This window comes from Pseudopodoces humilis, chromosome 15, assembly GCF_049639895.1.
Source record: "Pseudopodoces humilis isolate 2021_Gansu_Grassland_sample_001 chromosome 15, ASM4963989v1, whole genome shotgun sequence".
Taxonomy (NCBI): Eukaryota; Metazoa; Chordata; class Aves; order Passeriformes; family Paridae; genus Pseudopodoces; species Pseudopodoces humilis.
This window is the reverse complement of record NC_142214.1, coordinates 11,567,858-11,589,957: the sequence shown is the minus strand read 5'-3', so window position 1 is coordinate 11,589,957 and position 22,100 is coordinate 11,567,858. Positions and strand designations below refer to the sequence as shown.

At 45.4% G+C, this 22,100-nt stretch overlaps 2 protein-coding genes across 4 annotated transcripts in view; both read right to left on the bottom strand.

Moving 5' to 3' along the window:
- LOC102102649 (phosphatidylinositol-binding clathrin assembly protein-like) overlaps positions 1-4,880 on the bottom strand; it is a 29,852-nt gene extending 24,972 nt beyond the window's left edge. For all 3 annotated transcript variants that reach the window (XM_005530015.3, XM_014258780.2, XM_014258781.2), the window contains exon 1: positions 4,488-4,880. In XM_005530015.3, the coding sequence (XP_005530072.2) occupies positions 4,488-4,620 (133 nt within the window). In that variant the 5' untranslated portion in view covers positions 4,621-4,880. The remainder of the gene's footprint in view (positions 1-4,487) is intronic.
- A 6,252-nt stretch (positions 4,881-11,132) lies between these two features.
- Positions 11,133-22,100, bottom strand: part of GAB3 (GRB2 associated binding protein 3) — a 97,739-nt gene continuing 86,771 nt past the window's right edge. The window contains exon 11 of the transcript XR_001331959.2: positions 11,133-11,213. The gene's annotated coding sequence lies outside the window, so the exon portion shown is untranslated. The remainder of the gene's footprint in view (positions 11,214-22,100) is intronic.

Here is a 22,100-nt window from a genome sequence, read left to right as displayed (position 1 = left end):
ACTTTATAGGCCGAAACTGGACTTTCTTAAGAGCATGTTGCGAAACACCAAGTTTAAAAATAAGGCTACTTCAATGCTTCAATAAGGCTATTTGGGGTAATTAAAAAAAAAAATAAAAATTTCAACTAGCAATAAAGCTGGCATTACATTTTAATTCTACAATTGAGATACATAAAAAGAAATGCAAGTGCCATTTCTCTAATATGATTCTTCTAAGTCTGCAAGAGGGTATCTATATAGAGACAACCATAGGGATCTATTACAGCTGGCGGCACAGAAGGAAAAGGCTATCATCCCCATACATCTGGAAGTATAAAGGAACACATGGACCTAGGAAACTGACACCTGGACAACAGTAATATGGATGTTGACAGCAAAACCTGGAATAAAATGCACAGTGTGAATGACGCTCCTTTTCTTATTGCAGTACTTATATAAACACTTAACAACTCAAAGCATTTTGCCAGTTATCCAGAGGAATCATTTCACCTGCAAGTGAAACTGTGGTGCTATTTCTAGACTGAAATTTAGAAACATGTTAACATCACACAAAAGAAAAGAAAAAAATAAATATAAATAATAAATAAATAAATCTAACATCTTTAAATCAGAAGAGTACCATACAGGTTTTCCAACACTCTAGAAGAGCTGTGGAAATCTTACTGCCTAGAAAAGTACTGAATATTTATTTTCCACAACTCATCTGAAATACTGGCACATCATCTGTGAAGCTATACAGCTCTTAAGAGCACAGCATGCTCTGTCCAGATATTAAATAATCCAGATATTAAAAACAAAATAAAATATACATATATCAGGTTTTTGGAAAATTCTCAACTAGGCACTGACAAAAACGGACATACTTTTCAACTTTTAAGTAATAGGAAAAGTCGCAATTTTCTTGAGTCAAGTATCTCTCAAGGGAGCTGTAAATGCATAAGATAAAGGCAACCACAGTGGTTTAATATTAATGTATTTCTTCCATTTTGTCACAGGACTGAAACTGCTCTAAGACAGATGTAAGAATTAAGACCGTTTTCCTCAGTCCCAGCAGTCTCACCAAAAATACATTTTCTTCTATAAAGTTGCATCATAGATGACACATTACAAAAATGTAAAACACCAGAGCCACTTCAGCCAGCTTTCTCAATGTGGCCAAGGAATGTAACAATTTTTGCTGGAAGACTTAAAAGATAGTACTCAACTGTTACAAACATGTTATGACCATGTTCATAATGCACCTTGCAGTTACAGAATAACAGCTAAATCTGAATTTTGAGTTACCTTTCCACAAGCAAAGCAATTCAGCTATTCTGTCCCATTCTCCCACTAAACAAGAATACAGGACAGACAGCATATAATGTTTTTTTAAAAAAGCTATATACAACCCCCATTTATAGATCCCAACAATATTAACTATTTTTTTGGTTCAAGTTAAATTTTCTCAATTGTTGTATTGAAAAACTTCACAAATTGCTAAAGAACTTCAAATGAATGACGGCCACTGGTCTGGCAAGAAAACACCTTTGTCCTGTATCACAACTTAGACATCTCTGCAAGAACCACACTGCATCAGCATTCACTTGACAGTCAAAAGCTCTGGTTGCCAAAAGAAATAACGGGCAGTACCAGAATTACAGTGCCAGAATTACCACTTCTTAGATTTCCAAAGCTTGTATACATATAGGAGCTTAAAGTTTTGATTAGCAAAACTAACTACCTTCCCCCTTCCCCGTGCTTCTTAAGTGGGCTGTATACAAGTTAAACAGAAGCTGTTTTTTCATTACTGTTTTAATTTAAAAGTTTAAGCTGCAATTAATTTAGGGGGTTGTTTTCTCCAAGTTTTGGTCTACACACAAGTCTACTCTGCCAGTTACCAGCCTGGCTACAGCTTTAATTTCTTCTTTTTTCTTGTGACTTTTCAGCAGTTAGACAAGAGCAGGTTTGCCTCCAAAAGCGTAACAGCCCCACTTGGCTGCAAACTAGACTCAAAAGGCTGAGGGAGTGACAAGGAAAGAAGAGTCAATACCTTCAGATGCTCCATGAAGAGGAACGATCAGTCTCTATATAACATTTTATGTTACACAAAAATATTACAAAATACTACAGACATAGATCTGCTGACTTATTTAGGACACCATGACCTACTTTAAAAGGTAAATCCCCAAGTATGCCCATTGACATTGCTTAGGTTTTCTGGGGTTTTTTTGATTTTTTATGGGTGTTCTTTCACTCTTTAAAGTAAAATATGACTATGCTACTCAGCAGTTAGTAGTCAGACAAACCGCAAGACGCTTAAATACTAGTTCAGGCACTGCATACGTAACACCATTCTGTAAAGACCTATACTGTAATACCGGTGTTTTTCTTGCTGAGGAAACTTGGCAACAAGGGGATTTTAAGAACTAGTGTGAACAGAGGGCACAAACTCATACTCCTGCACAATCCCTAATACAACTGCAGCAACTCTCAAAAAATTGTTCCTGGTTAAGCTTTTTCCTGAGCAGCAATTACAAGTAATACCAGACGGCGTAGCATTTTGAATGACACACACACATGCAGTGACCAGAGTACAACTACCAGAGTTTTACATTAAATCCAAGCTATGTTTTCCTTCATCTTGTACTTAAATTGGGAAGTAGTTGCCGTGTATCTTGGAAAAAACATACTGCGTGATTTTTTTTTTCCCCAGAGATTACAGTATTTCCTATCTACCTGCTCACATTTAATACAAGTAAGCCTTGTCTACAAGCAGAAAAATAAGAAGTGCTACTCAAAGGGTTGCAGATGTTCGAAAAGCAGTACCTGGGTATACTCAATGAAGACAGGTGAATGTTCATTGGGATTTTTTAACTCCTTACAGACATATTTAAGGTACCATATTACCCATCTTTTTTTTTCCCTACCCCACGAAAGCATTCCTCTACTTCAGATACCAAGTGAGAACAACAAGATTTTTGTCTTGGGCCAAAGTCTGAGCAAATTAATTACACAGAATACAGAACTCATCTAGGACAGGAGACCTTCAGGAGACTGACTGACAGCTCTAAACAGCCTGGGATCAAAAGGAACCTGTTAGTCAAAAGGCAATCTCAGTTTATGGTATTCTCAAGTTAAAAATTGTTCCATGCTTCCATTCTCTTATTTTGTAAGGGTGACTTAGAGTAGATAAGAGTATTTGAATAGTATTTTCAAACACATTATACCTCTTTTAGGATTCAGAAGCTTTCAAACTATTGAGCAAACTGTCACCACTTTCTGTCTTCCTGTTGCCATTTCTGGACTCAAAGGTTACCTCATTTAACTTGTACCACAGGCAGAACAAGAGACAAGAGAATGAAGGTAACTTTAAAAAGGTATCTTTAAAAAAATTGCCAGTTACCCAGTTTTAAGGTTTTTAATTTTAACACAATAGCTGCAATGTTCACCACTGTAGCTGGATGTCACCCATTCAGATCAGTAACAAATGAAATATATATTTATCTGGTTTTAACTGTTTGATCCATGCTGAAAGCTCTCACACAAGCTAGTATGAGCAGACCAGTGTCACAGGGTCACACATCCCAACTATCTTCAAACGGTATAACCCAGAATGCTTCTGCCGAGAGCCTGAAACAGCAGCCCCTTTAGTACCATGAACTTGTACGAATCCTGCAAAACTACCAGCCCGTCTTTGAAGAAACCAGCCAAAGGCTTCAAGCCTTTTTTCCTCTCTTTAATGGAAACACACACACACTTATTTCGCTTTAGCAAGGTGGAGAGCGCTTATGCTACAGAACGTAAAAGGTTTATACACTTTCGAGCAGATAGGAACTCCAATTGCTACTCTAAAGCCTGAAGCGAAGCAACACCACTGACACTTCTGTAGTTTTCAGGTAACTCTCTGCATCTTTTGGTATAGAGAAAGAGGTTTTAACATATTAAGTTTAAACGTATTAGCGGCAAAATACTCTCATCCAGAAGAAACGCACTGATCAACCTACGCCTTTCCCGTTAACTCTCTTTTAATCTTTTACCTCGGCTCGCGAGCCGTAAGACAGAAAACTACGATATTTCGGGAAATGTTCAAAATATTTAAATGGCTGTAGTCCACGGGATGCGCGGAAGGACGAAAGGGGGCTTAAAAAATTAATTTCTGGCTTGCAACTGTAAACACCTTTTCCCCAGGTGCCGGATTAATAAGCACCACTGTAATCAGAGCACAACAACTAAGCAGCTCTCACCGGGAACAGCTCATGAGGCTGGAGTATTTTTGCTTCCCGGGCGGGACAGTATTACAAACCTCGCTCACTCCACGTGGAAAAGAAGTTCTGGAGATCAGACCAGCCAGGTCCAACCAGATTTACACGACACCCCCGCACCAGGTGCAAGCGGCCGGCTCTCTCCTCTCACCCCCGCCCATGGCCGGAGGGCCCTGCTGACGGGCTACCCCGAACTCGGAGCTCCAACTCCCGGCCCACCCGGCGGCGCCGCCAGGTCCTACTCACAGTCCAGGTGCTTCTTCTTGGGGCCCATCACCTCGTGGGTCGTCGCCTTGCACACAGCCTTGGCGACGGCCGATCCGGTCACACTGTGCTGTGCCGCCGTGATGCGGTCGGTGATCGACTGCCCCGACATCATCGCCGCGGCCCTGGCGGCGGCTCCTCCGCGGCCGGGGGCGAGCGCAGCCTCCCGGAGGAAGGGCGCCGGCGGCTCCCTCCGGCGGGAGCGCTCGCCGGGCTCCGCCTCAGCGGCTCCTCTCGGCCGCCGCTGCGGGGACGCTTCCCACTGCTCCGCGGAGCGGCAGCGGTGATTGCTCAGCTCCCAGCCCCGCTCAGCGCTACCGCCTCCGCCCGCGGGTGCGCCCCAGCTTTCCTTCCCTTTCACATTACGCTCGCAGACAAAATGGCGGAGGCCGTGGCGTCAGGTGACCGCGTGCCCGCCCCACTCCCGCCCCGCCGCTGCCGAGCGGGGCCGGGGCCCGCCTGGATCAGGGCCGGGAGAGTATGGGGAGCGGGATCGGAACGGCAACGGGAGCGGAGCATAAGCCGAGGCCGCTCCCCACGCCGTGCCTCAGGTGTCCGCGGGCGGTGGGGACCTATCCCCCGCAGTGCCGAGGCGCTCCGTGACTCGCCGCCCCAGCACCGCAGAATCACACAATCCACTTGGATAGAAAAGACCTCTGTGATCATTGATCGAACATCACCATGTCAACCATACCACGGCACTGAGTCTTTTCTTAAACACCTCCAGGGTCGGTGACTCCACCACCTCCCTGGGCAGCCCATTCCAATGTCTTTTCTCTGAAGAAATTCCTCCTAATGTCCAACCTAAATCTCCCCTGGTTCAGCTCGAGACTTTGATCTCTCGTTCTGTCGCTATCTGCCTGCGAGAAGAGCCCACTCCCCAGGTGGCGACAACCTCCTTTAAGGGAATTGTCCGCCGGCTCTTTGTTTCGTGGGTGGGTGTGAATGAAAAATAAAACCTGCCGAGCCGTCACGGCGAGTTAGCGGAGGGAGAAGCACCGGGGGAGGAGCAAGGGCCATGCTGTCGCGGGGTGGACGAGGGGAATGATCGAGATGACATTTTCATCACAGATCACAGCGGTTTAGGTTGGAAGGGACCTCAAGGATAGTCTAGTTCCACCTACCTGCCATGGGCAGGGGCACCTTCTGATTAACGCAGTTACACTAGTTTTTGTGGTGATTAGTTCTCTGGCGGACTTTACATTCAGAAAGAGCATCTGAAAAATAATTTTAAAAAAGAGCCAAATCTCCCATGCTGAGCCTGTTTCAAGGGACTGAAGAAGCATTTAGGTTGGAAAAGACCTCTGAGCTCATCGAGTCCAACCCCTAACCAGGCATTGCCAAGCCCACCACTAAAAGCTGTCACCAAGTGGTGCCACATTTACATGTCTTTTTAAATCCCTCCAGGGTTGGTAACTCCACCACGTTCTTCAGAGACTGTTCCTGGGCTTGACAACCCTATAGGTGAAGAAATTTTTCAGAATATCCACTCTAAACCTCCCCTGGCACAACTGGAGGCTAATTGCTCTTGTCTTATCACTTGTTGCTTGGGAGAAGAGATTGAGCCACAGCCTGGATGCTGTAGAGCATTACTCACATGTAGTCAAACCACTGGTGAGTTCTCAAAACCTTTCCAGCTACTGATACCCAGCACAACCGTGTAAGGGCTGCCATGAGGGAAATCCATCCCAGCCAGACCCAGTACCGTGACAAAAAAATGCAGCATCACTATTACTCAGCCAGAACAAACACACTTCCCAGGCCATTCCATAAAGAAGTAATTTTTTAACTTCTGCATTTATAGTACACTAATATAAGTGTGAACATTCCTACAAACAGAAGATAGAACATAGCAATAATTATTTTTACTTTGAAGTAAAAATACAAAAACTAAGGAGATTACAAAGGAGGTAGTTGAATATGAGTATTATAAATAAAAATCTAGCAGCTTCTGTCAGTCAGTCAACTCATATTTTAGGGTGCTGATTGAAATTGTATTGCTCACATTATCCGTAAAGTGAAATACTCCATAAATATGTGGGTAGACTGCCACACCAACTGTCTGGTGTTGCAATACACATATAAAAATAATAAAGAAGGAAACACTTGCATTCACAGTACTGTGTATTTCACTACTACATAAAACTTTAGTCTTTTCATAATATTTGTACAATATAGAGGGCATTTCTTAAGTGCTTCAGCATAGTCCTAATTGACACTGAGATAACCGCAGGGAACAAGGACTACTAAAATATCTTCTTACCAACATATGCTTCATATTTAAACCATCTTTATACCCAGCACACAGGTTTATACATTCTCATTAACTACTATCCTCTGTCCTTTAACAGACACTCCCATTCTGTGGGTTTCCTCTACTCCTCCAAATGGTCATAAGAACATGCTATAGTTTGAGCCCATCTTTCAAGATGGATGCTCAGGACAGGAGAGTTATGTTAACAAGCATGTTAAGTTCTTGGGCACCAACACTAGCTTAGTTTCTGTCATCATTGCAATCACTCAATTCCTTGTGAAATTCACTCTTTTTCACCCCAGTTCATTCCTGGTAGTTGCTCCCACTGTGGTGAGTACTCACCTTGGCATCTTTGTGGCTGTGTCCAGAATAGTCTGTTGCCAGGACTCCCCATATCATAACCCAGCCACCACCCTCTCTTGCAGGGGGGTTTAACTTGCTTGATTGCAGCACATTTCCCATCCATGAATGACCAGTGTGATGGTCTCCATGGTCAGGTCCCCTCCTCGATCATGAGCCCATCTGTGTGTTCAGTCTCTCCCTAAATGTTTCATGGGCCCTGTGAGCTATAAATAGCTCATGCTTATGCTCCTAGTCTATGTCTGCCTGACCTACTTTAATTTTTAGTTTTGTCCACTTCTTCATAGTTTCCATGTTTTTCAGAGATGTGGCTTTTGGGCGTGTGATCATGCACATAACATATTTCCAGAGTGATGTTTTCCAGCCATATAGCCGTATCCTGCCACAATGCAGCAGACCAGATGGGTTTAACCCTGTGCTATCCATTGTCTTCTTCCACTGCTGTAGTCTCCCCCACAGGGCATGACCCACCATCCAAGAGTCAGCGTAGAGACAGAGTATGGCCAGTTTCTCATTCAGCAGTCTCAAGGGCTCAATTGGATGGCTTTCAATTCTGCAAACTGACTTGACTTACCTTCTTCTTCAGTGGCTTCAGTGAGTTATCGTGTGGGATTCCACACAGCAGTTTTCCACTTCCAAAGGTTTCCTACAACATGACAGGTTCCATCAGTAGGTTAAGTATAATGTCTTCCATCTTCTGATAACTCATTACATGGTGGTGCCTCTTGGGCACAATCTGGTTCCTCAGGCAATGCTTCAAATTCTCTGCCTTCTGGCCAGTCCATGATCTATTCCAGGATACCTGTGCAGCTGGATGAAGCTTGTTCCTAAGCTTAGCAAAATAGGGAAGCAGACAACAGACTCTGTGACCCACACAGAAGCATGTAATATATTATCTGCTGTAACTATAGCATGATTCATACAAATCTACCCATGTCTTGGCCACATGTTAGGCATCAAAATGGGCTGTGGTGAGTTATATTGCCTGGACACCAGATGCCCACCAAGCTGCTGTATCAATCCCCCCTCCTCAGCCGGAGGGATGGGAAAAAATTAAAATTGAATACCAGTACATAGCACAGCCCTATGAGGGCTGCTATGGGGAAGATCAGCTCCATTCCAACCAGACCCAATAAAGTTTAAAGAGAACAGCAAAGACTAGCAGGGTCAGCAGCAGAGATGTCTGTTTTGATACCACTGAAAAGCACAGTAACACTGAACAAATATTAGTAGTCCTATGAACTGGGGTGTGTAATGTTGTGAATGAAGGATTTCTATAGACCTAAGGGCATAAATGCCCTTATACATGGTCACTAATATTAATTTATTGAACATTTCCTGTGCTGGGAAAAGTTACAACCTCTTTAGTCTGACTGGCAGTAGGCAATTTCCAGCTGCCTTGTTTTTGTTTTAAGGCTTGTAGTTTCTGGGGAAAAAAAGTGATATTGAATCTTCAAAGCCTAAGGGAACATACAAACAGTAAGAAAAGAAGAGATGGAAAGATTAAATACACATTACAAATGCCTACATCTCCTTGGGCCTGTCTAAACAGGGAAGCTTTTTTGCAATAAAGGAGGGTGTGAGCTGATGCACAGCAGCTATTCTGTACTACCTCCTCCCCAGGAGGGACATGATTATTTTGTTCTGTTTCAGAAAGTCTAAATTCCACAAAAAAGTGCCTGAGTTAAGTGTTTCCCATAGCCATGGCTCTGTCTTTACTTGATGCAATGGTCAGGCCCAAATCTGAGTTCAAATGTCCCTCTTCAGTCAGTGCATTGACTTACTCTAGGTTCAGGCCATCCTGTGCAGCCCCTGGATGGCTGCAGGTAGAATCACAGAATCATTTAGGTTAGAAACGACCTTTAAGATCATTAAGTCCAGCCATTAATCCAGTATTGCTGCAGCCACCACTAAACCATGTCTCCAAGTTCCACATCTACACAGCTTTTAAATATCTCCAGGAATGGTACCTCCACCACTGCCCTGGGCAACCTGTTCCAATGCTTGATAACTCTTTTGCTGAAGGAATTTTTCCTAATATCAAACCTAAACCTTTCCAGGCATAACTTGAAGCTGTGTCCTCTTGTCTTGTCCCATGTTACTTGGAGGAAGAAACTGCCCTTCGGGCCCTGGTGTCTGCCCAGGCTAATGCAAAAAGCCTTGCTCTTGGCCACTCTCCTACACCTATGTTTAGTTCACTAGTAAAAATGAAAAGTGGAAATTATATGTAAAATTTACATCTCACTCATTTTGCTGCCCTCTGTTTACTATAGGGCAGGTAATGAAGGCTTCCAACAGGAAACGTGGTCCAGGTTTGGATGCATATAAATAGTGCTTGGGGATAGTGGCAGTGGAGGGAATGGATGGTTCTGGTCTTCTGCCATGACTGAATGATCCTTTTGGGTTGCAATGCAAGATGTAACCAAAAGTATGTATTCTATTACTGTCTGTTGAAACCAGGTGGGACAGTTTTCTTTATCTCTTTCATGACCCATCCCTCATAACTGGGGGATATCTTTTGTTAATGGGCCAGCTGCTAAAACCAGGTGTGACAGTGTTCTTCCACAGCCCATCCTTCCTCCAGGGGGATATCTTCTCTTAATGGGCCATTGAGTCTCACTGCATGACTGATAAAATTACATCATCCCACTGTGAGATGCTCCACCCAGGGGGAAGAGCCAAGCATCTAAATCTGTATATCTTTGGAGACTTGGAACACCACAGCAGCTTTTCTCCAGTGAGTTCCCAGAGAAGAGAGACCAGATCCATCTACACCACCGGACCTTGGACCTTCAGAGGCAAACTCCGCCCTTCTACAGGATCGTTACTTCAACAGAACCAGGTCTGTAGCTCCAGAAGGACTGCAGCCACCATTAATAGGACTGCTACCAACACCCTGACTAACAGGGTGTCAGGTTGTATTCTGACTCTGTCAGTGGGTTGTTTTGTTGGTTTTCTCTTTTGTAATACTGCATTTTTATTTTCATTTTCCTAGTAAAGAATTGATATCCCTATTCCCATATCTTTGCCTGAGAGCCCCTTGATTTCAAGATTATAATAATTTGAGGTGGGGTAGTTTACATTTTTCCATTTCAAGGGAGGTTTCTGCCTTCCTCTCTTTTCAAACCAAGACAATGACACAGATGGTTTTCCAGGGAAATTAGTATTTTAGCAATGACTAGTGAATGTGCTACAGGCTGACTGTACCTACAGCCTCGGGAATGCAAACAATTTAGCAGCAGGTTTGTCAATAAATACCATCTGCTCAGTAGCGCTGAATCCAAAATACAGCAGAACCTACCTTACTGGAGGCTGTTCTGGTGATACAGTTGAGATGAAAATCAAAACTATTTTTTTTTTAATACTGTGATTGTGATCTGAAATTATAAAACTAAATTTATTCAGGTTTATTCAATCCCAGTTTAAACCCAGGAGAGTTAAAATGTTGTCATTAGCAGTTTTCCTGGTGGCCAGTAAGACATCTGCATGGAAGAGTGAGCTGTAAACAAGGCTGCTTCTCTCACAGTTCAGGCCACTGAAGTGTCTGAGGAACACCTTGACTCCAGGCTGCCTGCAAGGGAAGGAAACAAACCATGGTGGCAGTAGAGATGGGATTTCTGGGGGCTGAGATGGGGGCTTGAGGCTGATTTCCTGATCCAGCATTCCAGTCATGACCAATGAGTGAATTCTTGCCCCATCCTTTTGCCATGCAGGGGCACCAAGAGTTCTTTCTTTTTGACTCTCAGTTTTCCATTAATTTTGCCAAAGCAGAGTGCTTTGGGGGTGATTACTGCTGTCAGGTGTGGTTGAAATTGGATGAGGAGGTTCCTGGGAGAGAAACAAGGCATCAGCATAATCTAAAAAGCCTAATACCAGAAGGAGTTTCAGTGTTAACCAATTCTTACCTGAACAGAGACATGACAGGAAAAAAACTCCACACACTTTTGTCCAGCTTGGATTTATGGGTACCATATTATGCCAGTCTCTTTTAAAGATCTTTGTTTCTCTCTCTCTCTGAGTTGTAAAATGTTGGTAAGAAATTGAGCTCCAGAACTGGGACTCTCTATGTCTGGATTTGTTCCAACCTTGCATAACTGAAACATATGAGAAGATCAGATCATGAGCCCCTTCCTCCAGGACCCCACCTCAAGAGATCTTGAATAGTGACTAGGTTTGTCTCAGGACTGCTTTTGGAGCCTACAAGGTGCAAAAATTGTACACAATCCCTGGGCCTTTAAGCCTCTTTTCCAAGTGCCCAGCAGACATGAAATTTATGCTCAACACTGTAGGAGTGCTAAAAGCCACACACTGATTTTTGCATCTCCTGTCACATGAGGGAAGAAGGTCACACTTCCTCTGTCCCTCCCATTCAGCCCCTGCTGAGGAGTAGTGACCTGGGGCAGGGCAGGACTTAGCCCTGGGAGCTGTCTCTCCTCTTCCCAGCCATCTCCAACTTCTGCCTCTCAAACTTGACTGCTGGTGAAGTTTGAACTTTGAAATTGCTGACTTTGTATAGAGAAGAGAGAAAAGAAAGATGAAAGGGAAGGAAAAACTAATCTGAAGTTATGCCACAGATGCAAAAAGTGCTGGGAGGCAGAAAGGTAGAACTCCTGTGGCTCCCATTGCAGCAGCTGTTTGCTGTTCCTGCCCTTAGGCTCCTCGTGTTCTTTGCAGGTGTACAGCTGTCAATAGCAACATATTTTAGAAGATTTCTGATTTATTTCTGAAGTATTTCTCTGTGAAAGAGTTTTTACTTGGTGAAGAAGCTCCTTCTGGTTCCATCTACTAAGCAACTGACCATGGAAGTCTCCTTCGCATGATTTCTCTGTTTAACATTACAACTCAATGTTTTTTTAAAAGGGAAAACAAAATGCATACTACAATATGATGCAACTGGTGTAATATAATTACTTCAGCCTGTCCTGGTTTGGTCTGTTACTTCCTGAGTAGGTTTATGAGAAGTGTTTTGAAAAGCAGGAACTGAGTACAGTATCTCATACAAATTCGGGATCGAGACTTAGGCTTGGAAGATTAGTCTTGGTTTAGGGGGAGAGGGCTCAGTTTTGGCTTTGGGACTGTCCCAGGACAAGCCTTGTTTATTTTCCAGAGCCATATATGTATGTGTGTGTGTGTGTACACTGAGCAGTTCTGATACAGAGAGTCACTGCTGGTGTTAGCAGGCACTTAAGGAAGTATAATTGTCACCTGAGGAAATGGCACGGCTAGCCTTGGTCCAAGCATTTCAGAGGGTTTGGGTTGAGAGATGACTAATGTATTCATCCATTGTTTCATTCACCCTGGCATTCATTCCAGGGGCCTGTCTGTGAGAGGTGACTCAGGGTGATAAGGCATGATGCAGTTGCTGGAGCCATTTTGGAAACATCAGAGATTGTGTCTTGGAGAACCCTTGGTCAGGACCAGGAGAGCCAATCCCTGTCCTTACGCTCATTTTAACTATAGACCAAATAAAACCTGCAGAAGCAAGAAAGCTAAAATCATCAGCCTAATAAAATTACACAAATTGTGGACAAAGCAGATTCACAATATTTCTGTCCCTGGCAAGGAAAAGGAGCATACCTAGCTTGGGGGAAAAGAATTTGGGGAAGAGAGGGGGGAGGGAAGGCTGATGGGCCTGTGCCATTGCAACAGAGGGAGGAGCTAGCAGCACAGCCTCCAAAATATATAACACTGCCAATGGAAATCAATCTTGTATTAAAATAAGTTTAAAGCACTCATGGAAATTACAGCCCATCAGGCATTAGTTTCATACCAAATAAATAAATGGGAACGAAAAATGACAATAAAAATGAGACAACTGGCTAAGCAGGAATAAATAGGGACAAAGCTGCAGATGTTTATAAAGGAAAATCTTCCATTTCAGTTCCTTAAGTGTGTCAGTGAAATGGAAGATAAGGGCAAGCCAGCACATACCTTTCATCTAGAGTTGCAAAAAAAACCCCAAACAAACCAGAAAAAGGAAAAATTAGCTTAGGCACATATGAGATGCCATCAAGGCATATCGCTGTGTTACTAAATGCTCACAAGCCTCTAAAAAGCTGATCCTGAAAGGGAGAAAAAGAATTAGATGCAAACAGTAGAGTTACACGTATGTGGAAACTGAAATGCTTGTTTGCAAAACTTTGCTGATAGAATGAGCATCAAGTCAATGCCATTGAAACACAGTGGTTTCAAAATTGTCCAAGACATGGATTTTTTTTTTAATGTGGGACTAATTATTCAAGCTAAAATAAACCAAATAAAGATACTTGAATTTAGCATTTAACACAAGCACTAAGAATTTAACCAAAACTGGGATGTTCGCAGAGGTAACTGGGAGCCTCTAGAGACAGATGAGAGGCTGGTCACAGTGGAGGAAGGAGCGTGAGCTGGCACTGCAGCAGGTACTGTCAACAGGGTGGCTCCTACCATACACAACCTGACTTTGCCACTTGTCCTTTTGCTTTCTTTTGTGGGAAATGTTACATCTAACAATCATCCCCATGTGTCACAGAACTAATACATAAACTGATGGATAATTTTCTATGGGTTTATGTCTGGGGACTGGCAGACTGAGTTCTCCATGGCTGCAGCACAACTCTGTTGCTTAAAAGACATCAGAGAAGCCATACACAGAGAATGTTCTAACTATAGGAGAAACTCAAATGGAAATTCATGCTTTATTAAACACCAATGAATCCACATAAGAGAGAAACCTTATGTGAAAAGTGGATTTTCTGGTGTCTAATAGTCACCAACTCACCAACTCCCATTGAAGTTTTTTTCCCAGGGTTTAATTAATTCTCTTGCCTTTTTTTTTTTTTCAGCCTGGTTACATGCTTTTACAAAAATTGCAAGCAAGACATTTACTTATTTGAAAATAAGGTGGGCAGTGGGCTCAAGAATTAATGGGAAGGGGATGGATGCAATGTGATCTTACACGAAAATGTTGAAAATCAGATCCCACCGTCCTGGCAGGGTCAGGAGAAGCTGCTGTGCTGAGCGTGCAGATGAGATAGCTGAGCATGGTACTTTTAGAAAGTCAGCCAAGCAGACAGTACCATGTTCCTTTGTGTACTCTTCCCATCTTTTTACACAAGCCGTCATCCCAGAGGTGAGAATGGGTGTACCAAGTATCAGTTGTAAGATAGATGGTTTCACTAAGTAGCATTGCTAGGGAGGTGAAGTTTTGTTATCCACCTCATTGCGTGGGTGGGAAAAAAATGTCAAGGGCTAGACATGTTTCAGGGCACAAGAATGCTGAGCACAGGACAGTGTCCTGTGCTCCATAGGCAGCTGGCACATTATGCTCTGTCTGCTGCTGAAAGCCCTGTGGCCAAATTGCATGTGCATTTCCAAAGTGTGGAACACAGTCATGTTATCAGCATAATCGTGCACATGTTTTGCTCTCAGCAAACATGGGTTTATTTAATCTTTCTTTGTGATCAGCCAAAATTTAAATGTTTATTAGCTGCCTGTTATTGTTTTCACAGCTATGAATTTGCCTTTGCATTACAATCAGCTTTGTCTGTAAATCATTACAATCTGCTTTGGCTCCTATGGTTTTTTTTAAGTGTTAAGGTTGTGCAGGCCAGGCTTAAAGAGTGTGCAGGCAGTGAGAAACATTTGTTTGCTGAAAAACCATTTGCTTTGTTCTTGAACTACATCTATGCCTATTCAACAGTATCCCCTCTTCCACTGGGTTTCATCATCCCTGTACCTTTAAACATCTCAGCACAACCACCTCCTGTTTTTTTTATAAAATTCCCCTTCTGTGTTTAAAATGAATCAGCAAAAATGGAAAGGGAGTACTGGCAACCCCTCACAAATCCCCACTTCCGACAGCTTTCTTCTCTGATGAATGCAAGTGTGGGGTTTAGTATGCAAGTACACACATCATCTTAGTGATGGATGAGCCTTCCATTCCTCACACAGTGGTGGGGTTGGTGTTACAGGGCACAGTCATAGGCACTGGGCTCTTGCAGTGTCATGAAAAGAGTCTTTTTCTACACCCAGCAGATGCACCCAGAGAAGGTGATAGTAGTTTCTGTGTCCCCTCTTTAATCCCCAGGAAAGCCACAGTGTCCCTGCAGTGGGGGGAGCAGCAAGACCCCACTCAAGAACTTATAGTAGCAGTATGGCCACAGCAGGGCTACTTGTGAATTGAGCTTATGAAGGAAATGACATCATTTTCTCCTTCAGGCAGCAACTGAGAAGGGCATGTGTTGTCACTGAAGATGAATAGATCACACGGACACAGGTTGAGGTGTGGTGAAGAAAGAGCAGAGTTTATTTTTCCTCCCAGGATTTATAGGCTTGTGACCACGGCCAGGGATTGGATGGTCAGGATAACACTTTCTCACTGCACTGGCCATGAGAGATGCCCATCACAAGACGTGTATCAGAAAGAATGTACACATATCTATGTTCACAGTTACTGTCCTGGGAAAGTCCTTAGAAAACTATGTTAGCAAGCTCAGAAGCTGAGTTTTCAGGGCGACATCTCACCCTTTTTGGTTTAACAAAAAGAAAAGAAAAAAGAAAAATGAACAAAGAAACTAACAACATTATAAACAATCAAAAGGATAAATAATAGGAAAATACAATACTCCATACAATCAGAAGGCTGTAATTTCAGGGTGATATCTCACCCTTTCGTTATTACAAAAAAAAACAAACAAAAAACAAAAACCCAAAAAAATAAATGAAACAAATGTCCAGCATCAACACCTGCTTGTTGGCGGATGGCTCTCAATTTGGTCACGGAGGCAGAATCCATGGCCAAATTGAAAGGTGCCTGGGAAAACTTATGAAATGTTATGACAGCAGCCTGTAATTCCATTAATTGGGCTGTCCAGCCTCATGACTCTCTAAAACCTGCCACTCAGATCCATCCTTCCAAGTCGCAATGGCATTTCCAGTGTTTTCATTGGCCAATGATACCTGTGGAATGCAAATCTGGAGTGGCAATGAAGAAAAAATAGCGACATCAATGGAAAGATTAATGTAATAAATTTGAGGAGTAAAAGCTGCTCACAGAACCTCCTCCAGCATCTACTGTGCCTGTGGGGTCAGTGTCAGAGGTGACTTTAAAATCAGAGTCCCCCTTCAATAGACACATGGGAGACAGTTCTGTCGTGGTCAGTCCCATATAGGGACACAACCATGTAAAAATCCATTAATATCTTGACATCATTCATGCAGTGTCTGCACTGAATGCAAAAAAAAATAATTGCACCTCCAGATACGGGACTGTTTGTCCCAAAAATTATTTTGACCCTCAAATAATTTCAAGGAGGTTGTTTCTGGAGTCACTTGCAGCTCCATATCATCGGCAAATGCCGGCAAATTTTCACAAGCCTTATGGCAAAACCTCCATTGATATCTCTGTGTGGGCTCAGCATTAATGATAGCTGGCACCAGAAAGACAAATTTCGGTCTGTCATCGGGATGCAAAAAAAAAAACCAATCCTTCAGATCCACAATGAGGACTAGCCAATCAGCAGGAAGCATGGCAGGTGAAGGCATGCTAGCCTGCAACATCCCCATGCTTTCCATCATAGCATGAACTTTCTGGAGGTCTTGCAATAACCTCCATTTCCCAGACTTCTTGATACAGAAAACAGGAATGTCCCAGGGACTGGTTGAAACTCCAGATCACTGTGATCCAACTGTTCCTGCATCAAGTCACGGAGGGTGTCTAGTCTATCATGAGGAAGGACAACAGAAAATGATGAACAGAGTCAGTCTCAAGTTCTTCTTTGCATAGAATGTGTCAGCATCGAGTCCAAGGGTCACTCCGGGGGCCCATCAGCAAACCTGACAATCATGATGACCATGCTAGTGTCAAAAACCCGCAGAAGCTAATCTGACAGCATCTCACCAAGGATGGACAGGGTGCAGACCCATTCAGGATGATCCCTGGCTGTCAGAACAGCAGTCCAGAGACCCAGGGAGGTCCAGGGAACCTGAAGCCAACCATCTCCCCGCAGGTGGTTCTCAGCTCTGCGAACACAAGACTCAAAAGGCACAAGATGAGCAAATCCAGGTCCCACAGGGATAGGAACAGGAGGGGTGAGCATGGAACCCATGGCAGAAATGCACCCCAGGAAATCTGAATCAATGTCCCCTAGGTGAGCAATGATGCCTTGAGCAGTGGTATTCAACCACGCCACAAGAAGAGCACTCATGCCCTCACCCACCGGACCAAAGCATTCGGAAGCACATGGAATGCCTGATACGCTCAGCTGCACAGTCATCTGACAGGAGGACAAAGTCCACAGGCCAGCTGAAGAAGCTCCAGCAGCCTGGGACCCTTTGTCCATGGAGGCCACCGGCTTCTGTCCCGCGGCAGCACCACCGGAGCCAATGGTAAACAGTGCAGGACCTTGGTCTGCCGCGGCCGCAGGAGGCGATGGGGGAGGGCCGCCTCCAGCCGCAGGCTCGGGTGATGCCTGGGAACCCGAGGCGGGGTGGGTTGGAGCCAGCTCAGCATGACCCACCTCCAGCACCAGAGGGGACCGAGGCACCGGTACAGGCACAGCCTGCAAAGCCGCAGCACCGTCCTGCTCTGCTGCCAGGGGACAACCCAGGCTCGCAGGAGGGGAAACCTGCAGCATGGGGCCGGCAGAACCCGGCCTGGCGTCTGCACCACTCGCAGCACCCATCCCCATGCCCCACGAATCCGGCGTGGGGGGATCAGTGCTCGGAACCGCTCCTTACAGAGTTTCTTCAGGGGCAAAAGGCCCAAAAAGTGGCACTGGCCGCTCCTCCACTGGAACAGCATGCGTGGCCGCCGGCGCGGAGCCTGGGCCTGTCCCGTCCCCCACCGTGGGGCAGGGCATGGCCCAGCCGCAGCAGGGACATGGATCTGTCCCTGAGGAATCCCCCAGGGGTGGCACCACCCCCTGTTATGGCAGCCCCTCCTTGGTCTGCGCCGGGAGGGCACACGAAGGAGGCGACCCCGCCCCAGGCTTACACCGCTGGGGCGCTGGCCGAGGCGGTGTTACGCCCACCAGTCCCGCAGTGCCCCCGTTCAACCTGCTGGGGGCCCCGTCGATCCCGGGGGAGCCGACCTCGGGACCCGAGACACAGCTGCCCCCCGGCTCCGTGCCACCGGGGGAGAGGGAGAGCCCCACCCTGCTTCCACAGCTGGAGCCAGAGCCAGACCTCTCACCCAGGGCAGAGGAAACAGCTCTCGACCTGGTAGAAGAGGACGCGCAGCTCCTCAGAACGCTGCCGCACCTGCGCCAGATCCCCAGCAGCCGGACCAGCCGGGGCTCATAACCGACCAGCAGAGCCTCGAGCAGGGAATCACCTAAAGCATCCCAAGCCAACTGCAAAAAAATCGCTTCAACCACAGGAAAAACCCCTCAATTCTCCCATACTCACACAATCGCTGAAAGTCAGCATACGAAATATCAATCCCTCTCTCAAACCCCGCACGCCATATTTCCATAACCAGGCCCTCCGTAGGAGAGGGCCCAAAAAGAGCCATAGCCACAGGCTAGACAGTACCGTGTAACTGTCACGTGCAAGACACGTCGGGGTTCACCAGATGTTGCCGCTGAAGATGAATAGATCACACGGACACAGCCCGAGGTGTGGTGAAAGGAAGAGAGAGTTTATTTTTCCTCCCAGGATTTATAGGCTTGTGACCACGGCCAGGGATTGGATGGTCAGGATAACACTTTCTCACTGCACTGGCCATGAGAGATGCCCATCACAAGACGTGTAACAGAAAGAATGTACACATATCTATGTTTACAGTCACTGTCCTGGGAAAGTCCTTAGAAAACTATGTTAGCAAGCTCAGAAGCTGAGTTTTCAGGGTGACAGGCATGGGGCTGTGTGGGCTGCAGAGGCTGCCAGGCAGCCAAAGAGGGTGTTCATTACAAACACCATCAGTTGAGCTATCTTCACCAGGGTGCCACCCACCCCTGGAGGTCATGGGTTTGGAGTGGGGGGCAATGGGCCAACATCAGACCAGGATTAGCTGTGATGGGTGCTGTGTTCCTGGGACAATGGATATCTCAGAGCCTAGGCCCAGGAACACCATCTGCCAAGGGGTATCTAGGGAACCACTCAGCAACCACAGAAGTACCCATACCAGAGGGTAAACACAACTACATTAACATGGATGGTTTGCTGCCTGCTTCAGAAAGTAAAACATGGCAAAAACTACAAAGATAGGGACTGCAAAGACTCTGGCATGCAAAACTGTCATGGAGTGGACAACTGTGGTGCAGCTTGGGGCCCTTCCACCTTAAAGACTCTGCGTGTTAGCAGGTTCTCATCCCGTGGCTGGTGCACCCAAGCTCAGAGCAGCCCTGTGCCTGGGCACAGCCAGATAATGCTGGTTATCTCCCTGGGACAAGGAGCCCAAGACTAAGGATGGGAGATATTTCTACCAAGATATTTCCAGCTCATGCAGTGCTCACACCTCTGTCTTGCTGTGTGCGAGAACACTGTGACAGCAGCATTGGCACTGGCGGTGTCGAGGAGCTACAGAGTTGGTGTCACCAGTCCCATCCAAGTTCTGCAGTACTGGCCACTTCTAGCAAACCCATACCAATGACCAATATTGCAATGAATCCCACGGACAACATGGGAACTGGTATGAGTGAACCTGGCTGTAGTCATCCATCACTGACCTGATCAGGGAACAGGAGCAAAATTGTTACACATGGTTGCACCTTATATGTCTTAACTGACCCTTGAATACCTGACCCCAGGAGCCACAACTGTGGCTCAGACATGCAAGGTACTGAGAGCATGAGAGAGCACATTTCTCATAGAAATAAATGCAGTTGAAAACTGAAGTCACCATGGCTAGTGTTTTGCTTCATACCTGTCACAGCACAAGCTGCTGGGAGTGGTCACACTGCCCCTGGGCAGCTCTGCACGGGAGGAGGTGACAGGGAAAACAGGAATTTTCCTGTCCCTTTCCCAGTCAGTACAAAAGTACAAAGTACAAGTACAAAGCCTCCAAGGTTTTGGTGTGCACAGGCATAGCAGAGCAACCACTGGGCAGCCAGGCAGACACAGAAGTGGAAACTCTGGTCTTCCCACAGGAACATTTTAGCTCCAGGATGGCCCCCACATGCCTCTGTGTACCAGTGTAAGAGACAGATGTCATCTTGAGAATGTATATATATAATATATATATGTGTGTTTTTGTGTGTGTGTGTGTGTGTGTGTGTCCTCAAGATATATATACATACACATTATAGAGATTGAAATATTTTATTAATAGAGGTCTGCTTGCTTTTCAGTTCCAGTATGTACTATTTCACTGGCAGCCCCTCAGGGCTGAGAGTCTTTCAGATGGGCTGTGAAGTGAAAAAGAAGTACGTAAGGAGGGTGTCTGGCAGCATGAGGCATGGGGAGGAGGAGGTGAGCCCTGCCTGACAGGTGTCCTTGAGCTCTGTCCTGCCTATCTAACTTGGTGCCACAAACAACAAGCCATACCAGAAATTCTGGCTTTGATAAATCCAAGAGTCGGGTTGCTCAGCCTTGGTAGAAGCCGACTGGACATTGGACTTTGGCAGTGGACACTGTGGGGCTGTGTTGGGGATTAAGTGTCCTTCCTTTTGTTCCTTCTCACCTATAGAATTTTTACCCATTATTTGGGAGAAACCTGACTATGGGTACATATTGGGTGCTTGAGAAACACAAAGAGTTTGGCTGGGCCCAGAGGGGAAGGGAAGCAGGTAAAAGGGAGGGCTTCTCCTTCTCCTTCTCCTTCTCCTTCTCCTTCTCCTTCTCCTTCTCCTTCTCCTTCGTTGGTGGCCTTGCACCCCCTGTCCTGCCGGGACATGTGGCAGTGCCAGGCACCGCCGCAGAGCTGCTGATACACCTCAGCCACGGCCCGGGATCTCTGCTCATTCCTGCCATTCCAGCTGGCTGTTCCTCAGAGTCCTGCAGGAGCACCGGGACTGACTGCCAAAGAAGGCTGTCATGGGGTCCCTAGTTCTGTTTTGTTGTTAACACTGTAGTTATTGTTGGTTGTTTGCCTTGTTATACATACTAGTAAAGAACTGTTATTCCTATCCCCAGATCTTTGCCTGAGAGCCCCTTGATTTCAAAATTGTAGTAATTTGGAGGGAGGGGGTTTACATTTTTCATTCCAAGGGGAAACTCCTGCCCTCCCTAGCAGACACCTGTCTTCTAAACCAGGACAGGGTGGGAACAGGCAACTGCAGCAATGATTCTACAGTCAATTTAGCATCAACCAAAACAGCATTTTGACTGATTTTGTTACCAAGCAGCTGATGAAAAATGCCCTTTTATGGGAAGTAATCCAGGTGAATTGCTTTAACTTGAGGACTTGAGGCCTGGATTTCTCCTCAGCTCTGCCCAAGGCTCTAACAGTTACTGCGGGACTTGTTTCTGTCTGCTGTGGGCATACGTGGGTGTGCAGGGAGTAAGGAACATGGCTGAACTTCATCCATTTTAGTACCATCATCAACAAAATGTGGTCTGTGGTAACAGCATTTTGTTTATTTTCCTAAGAAATGCTGTCTTCAGCACTGAGGTGTAATATCTATTTGGAGAATTCCATGAAAATTACTCCAAACAACAGCTTGAGATCGACCACTTCCCCCTGAAGGGTTTCACAAGATGGAAGATCAGCTTTTACGGTAGTAGTGGAAGCTGTTCCTCTTCTCTGCCTTGATAGCAGCAGAGGTTGGATTTGGGCTTACCTGCACCCCCAGGTGTTGGCTGCAAGGACAAGAGAGAGATACTAGCCAAAAGAAATCCACTGTCTCTCTCTCTCCTCTCTGGCCTTGCCCTGAGATGCTTCCTGAGGTTTGTGTCATGGATGGAGTGACACACTTCACCTGTAAGAAAGGAGGAGCAATATGGCAAGGTGTGCTTGATGACTTACTGCAGAGATGCATTGTGCTGGTCATGAGTGGGGAGATGAAAATCCACAACTCGTGCTCTAGGTGCTCATGAGACAAACAGCCTCATTTATTATT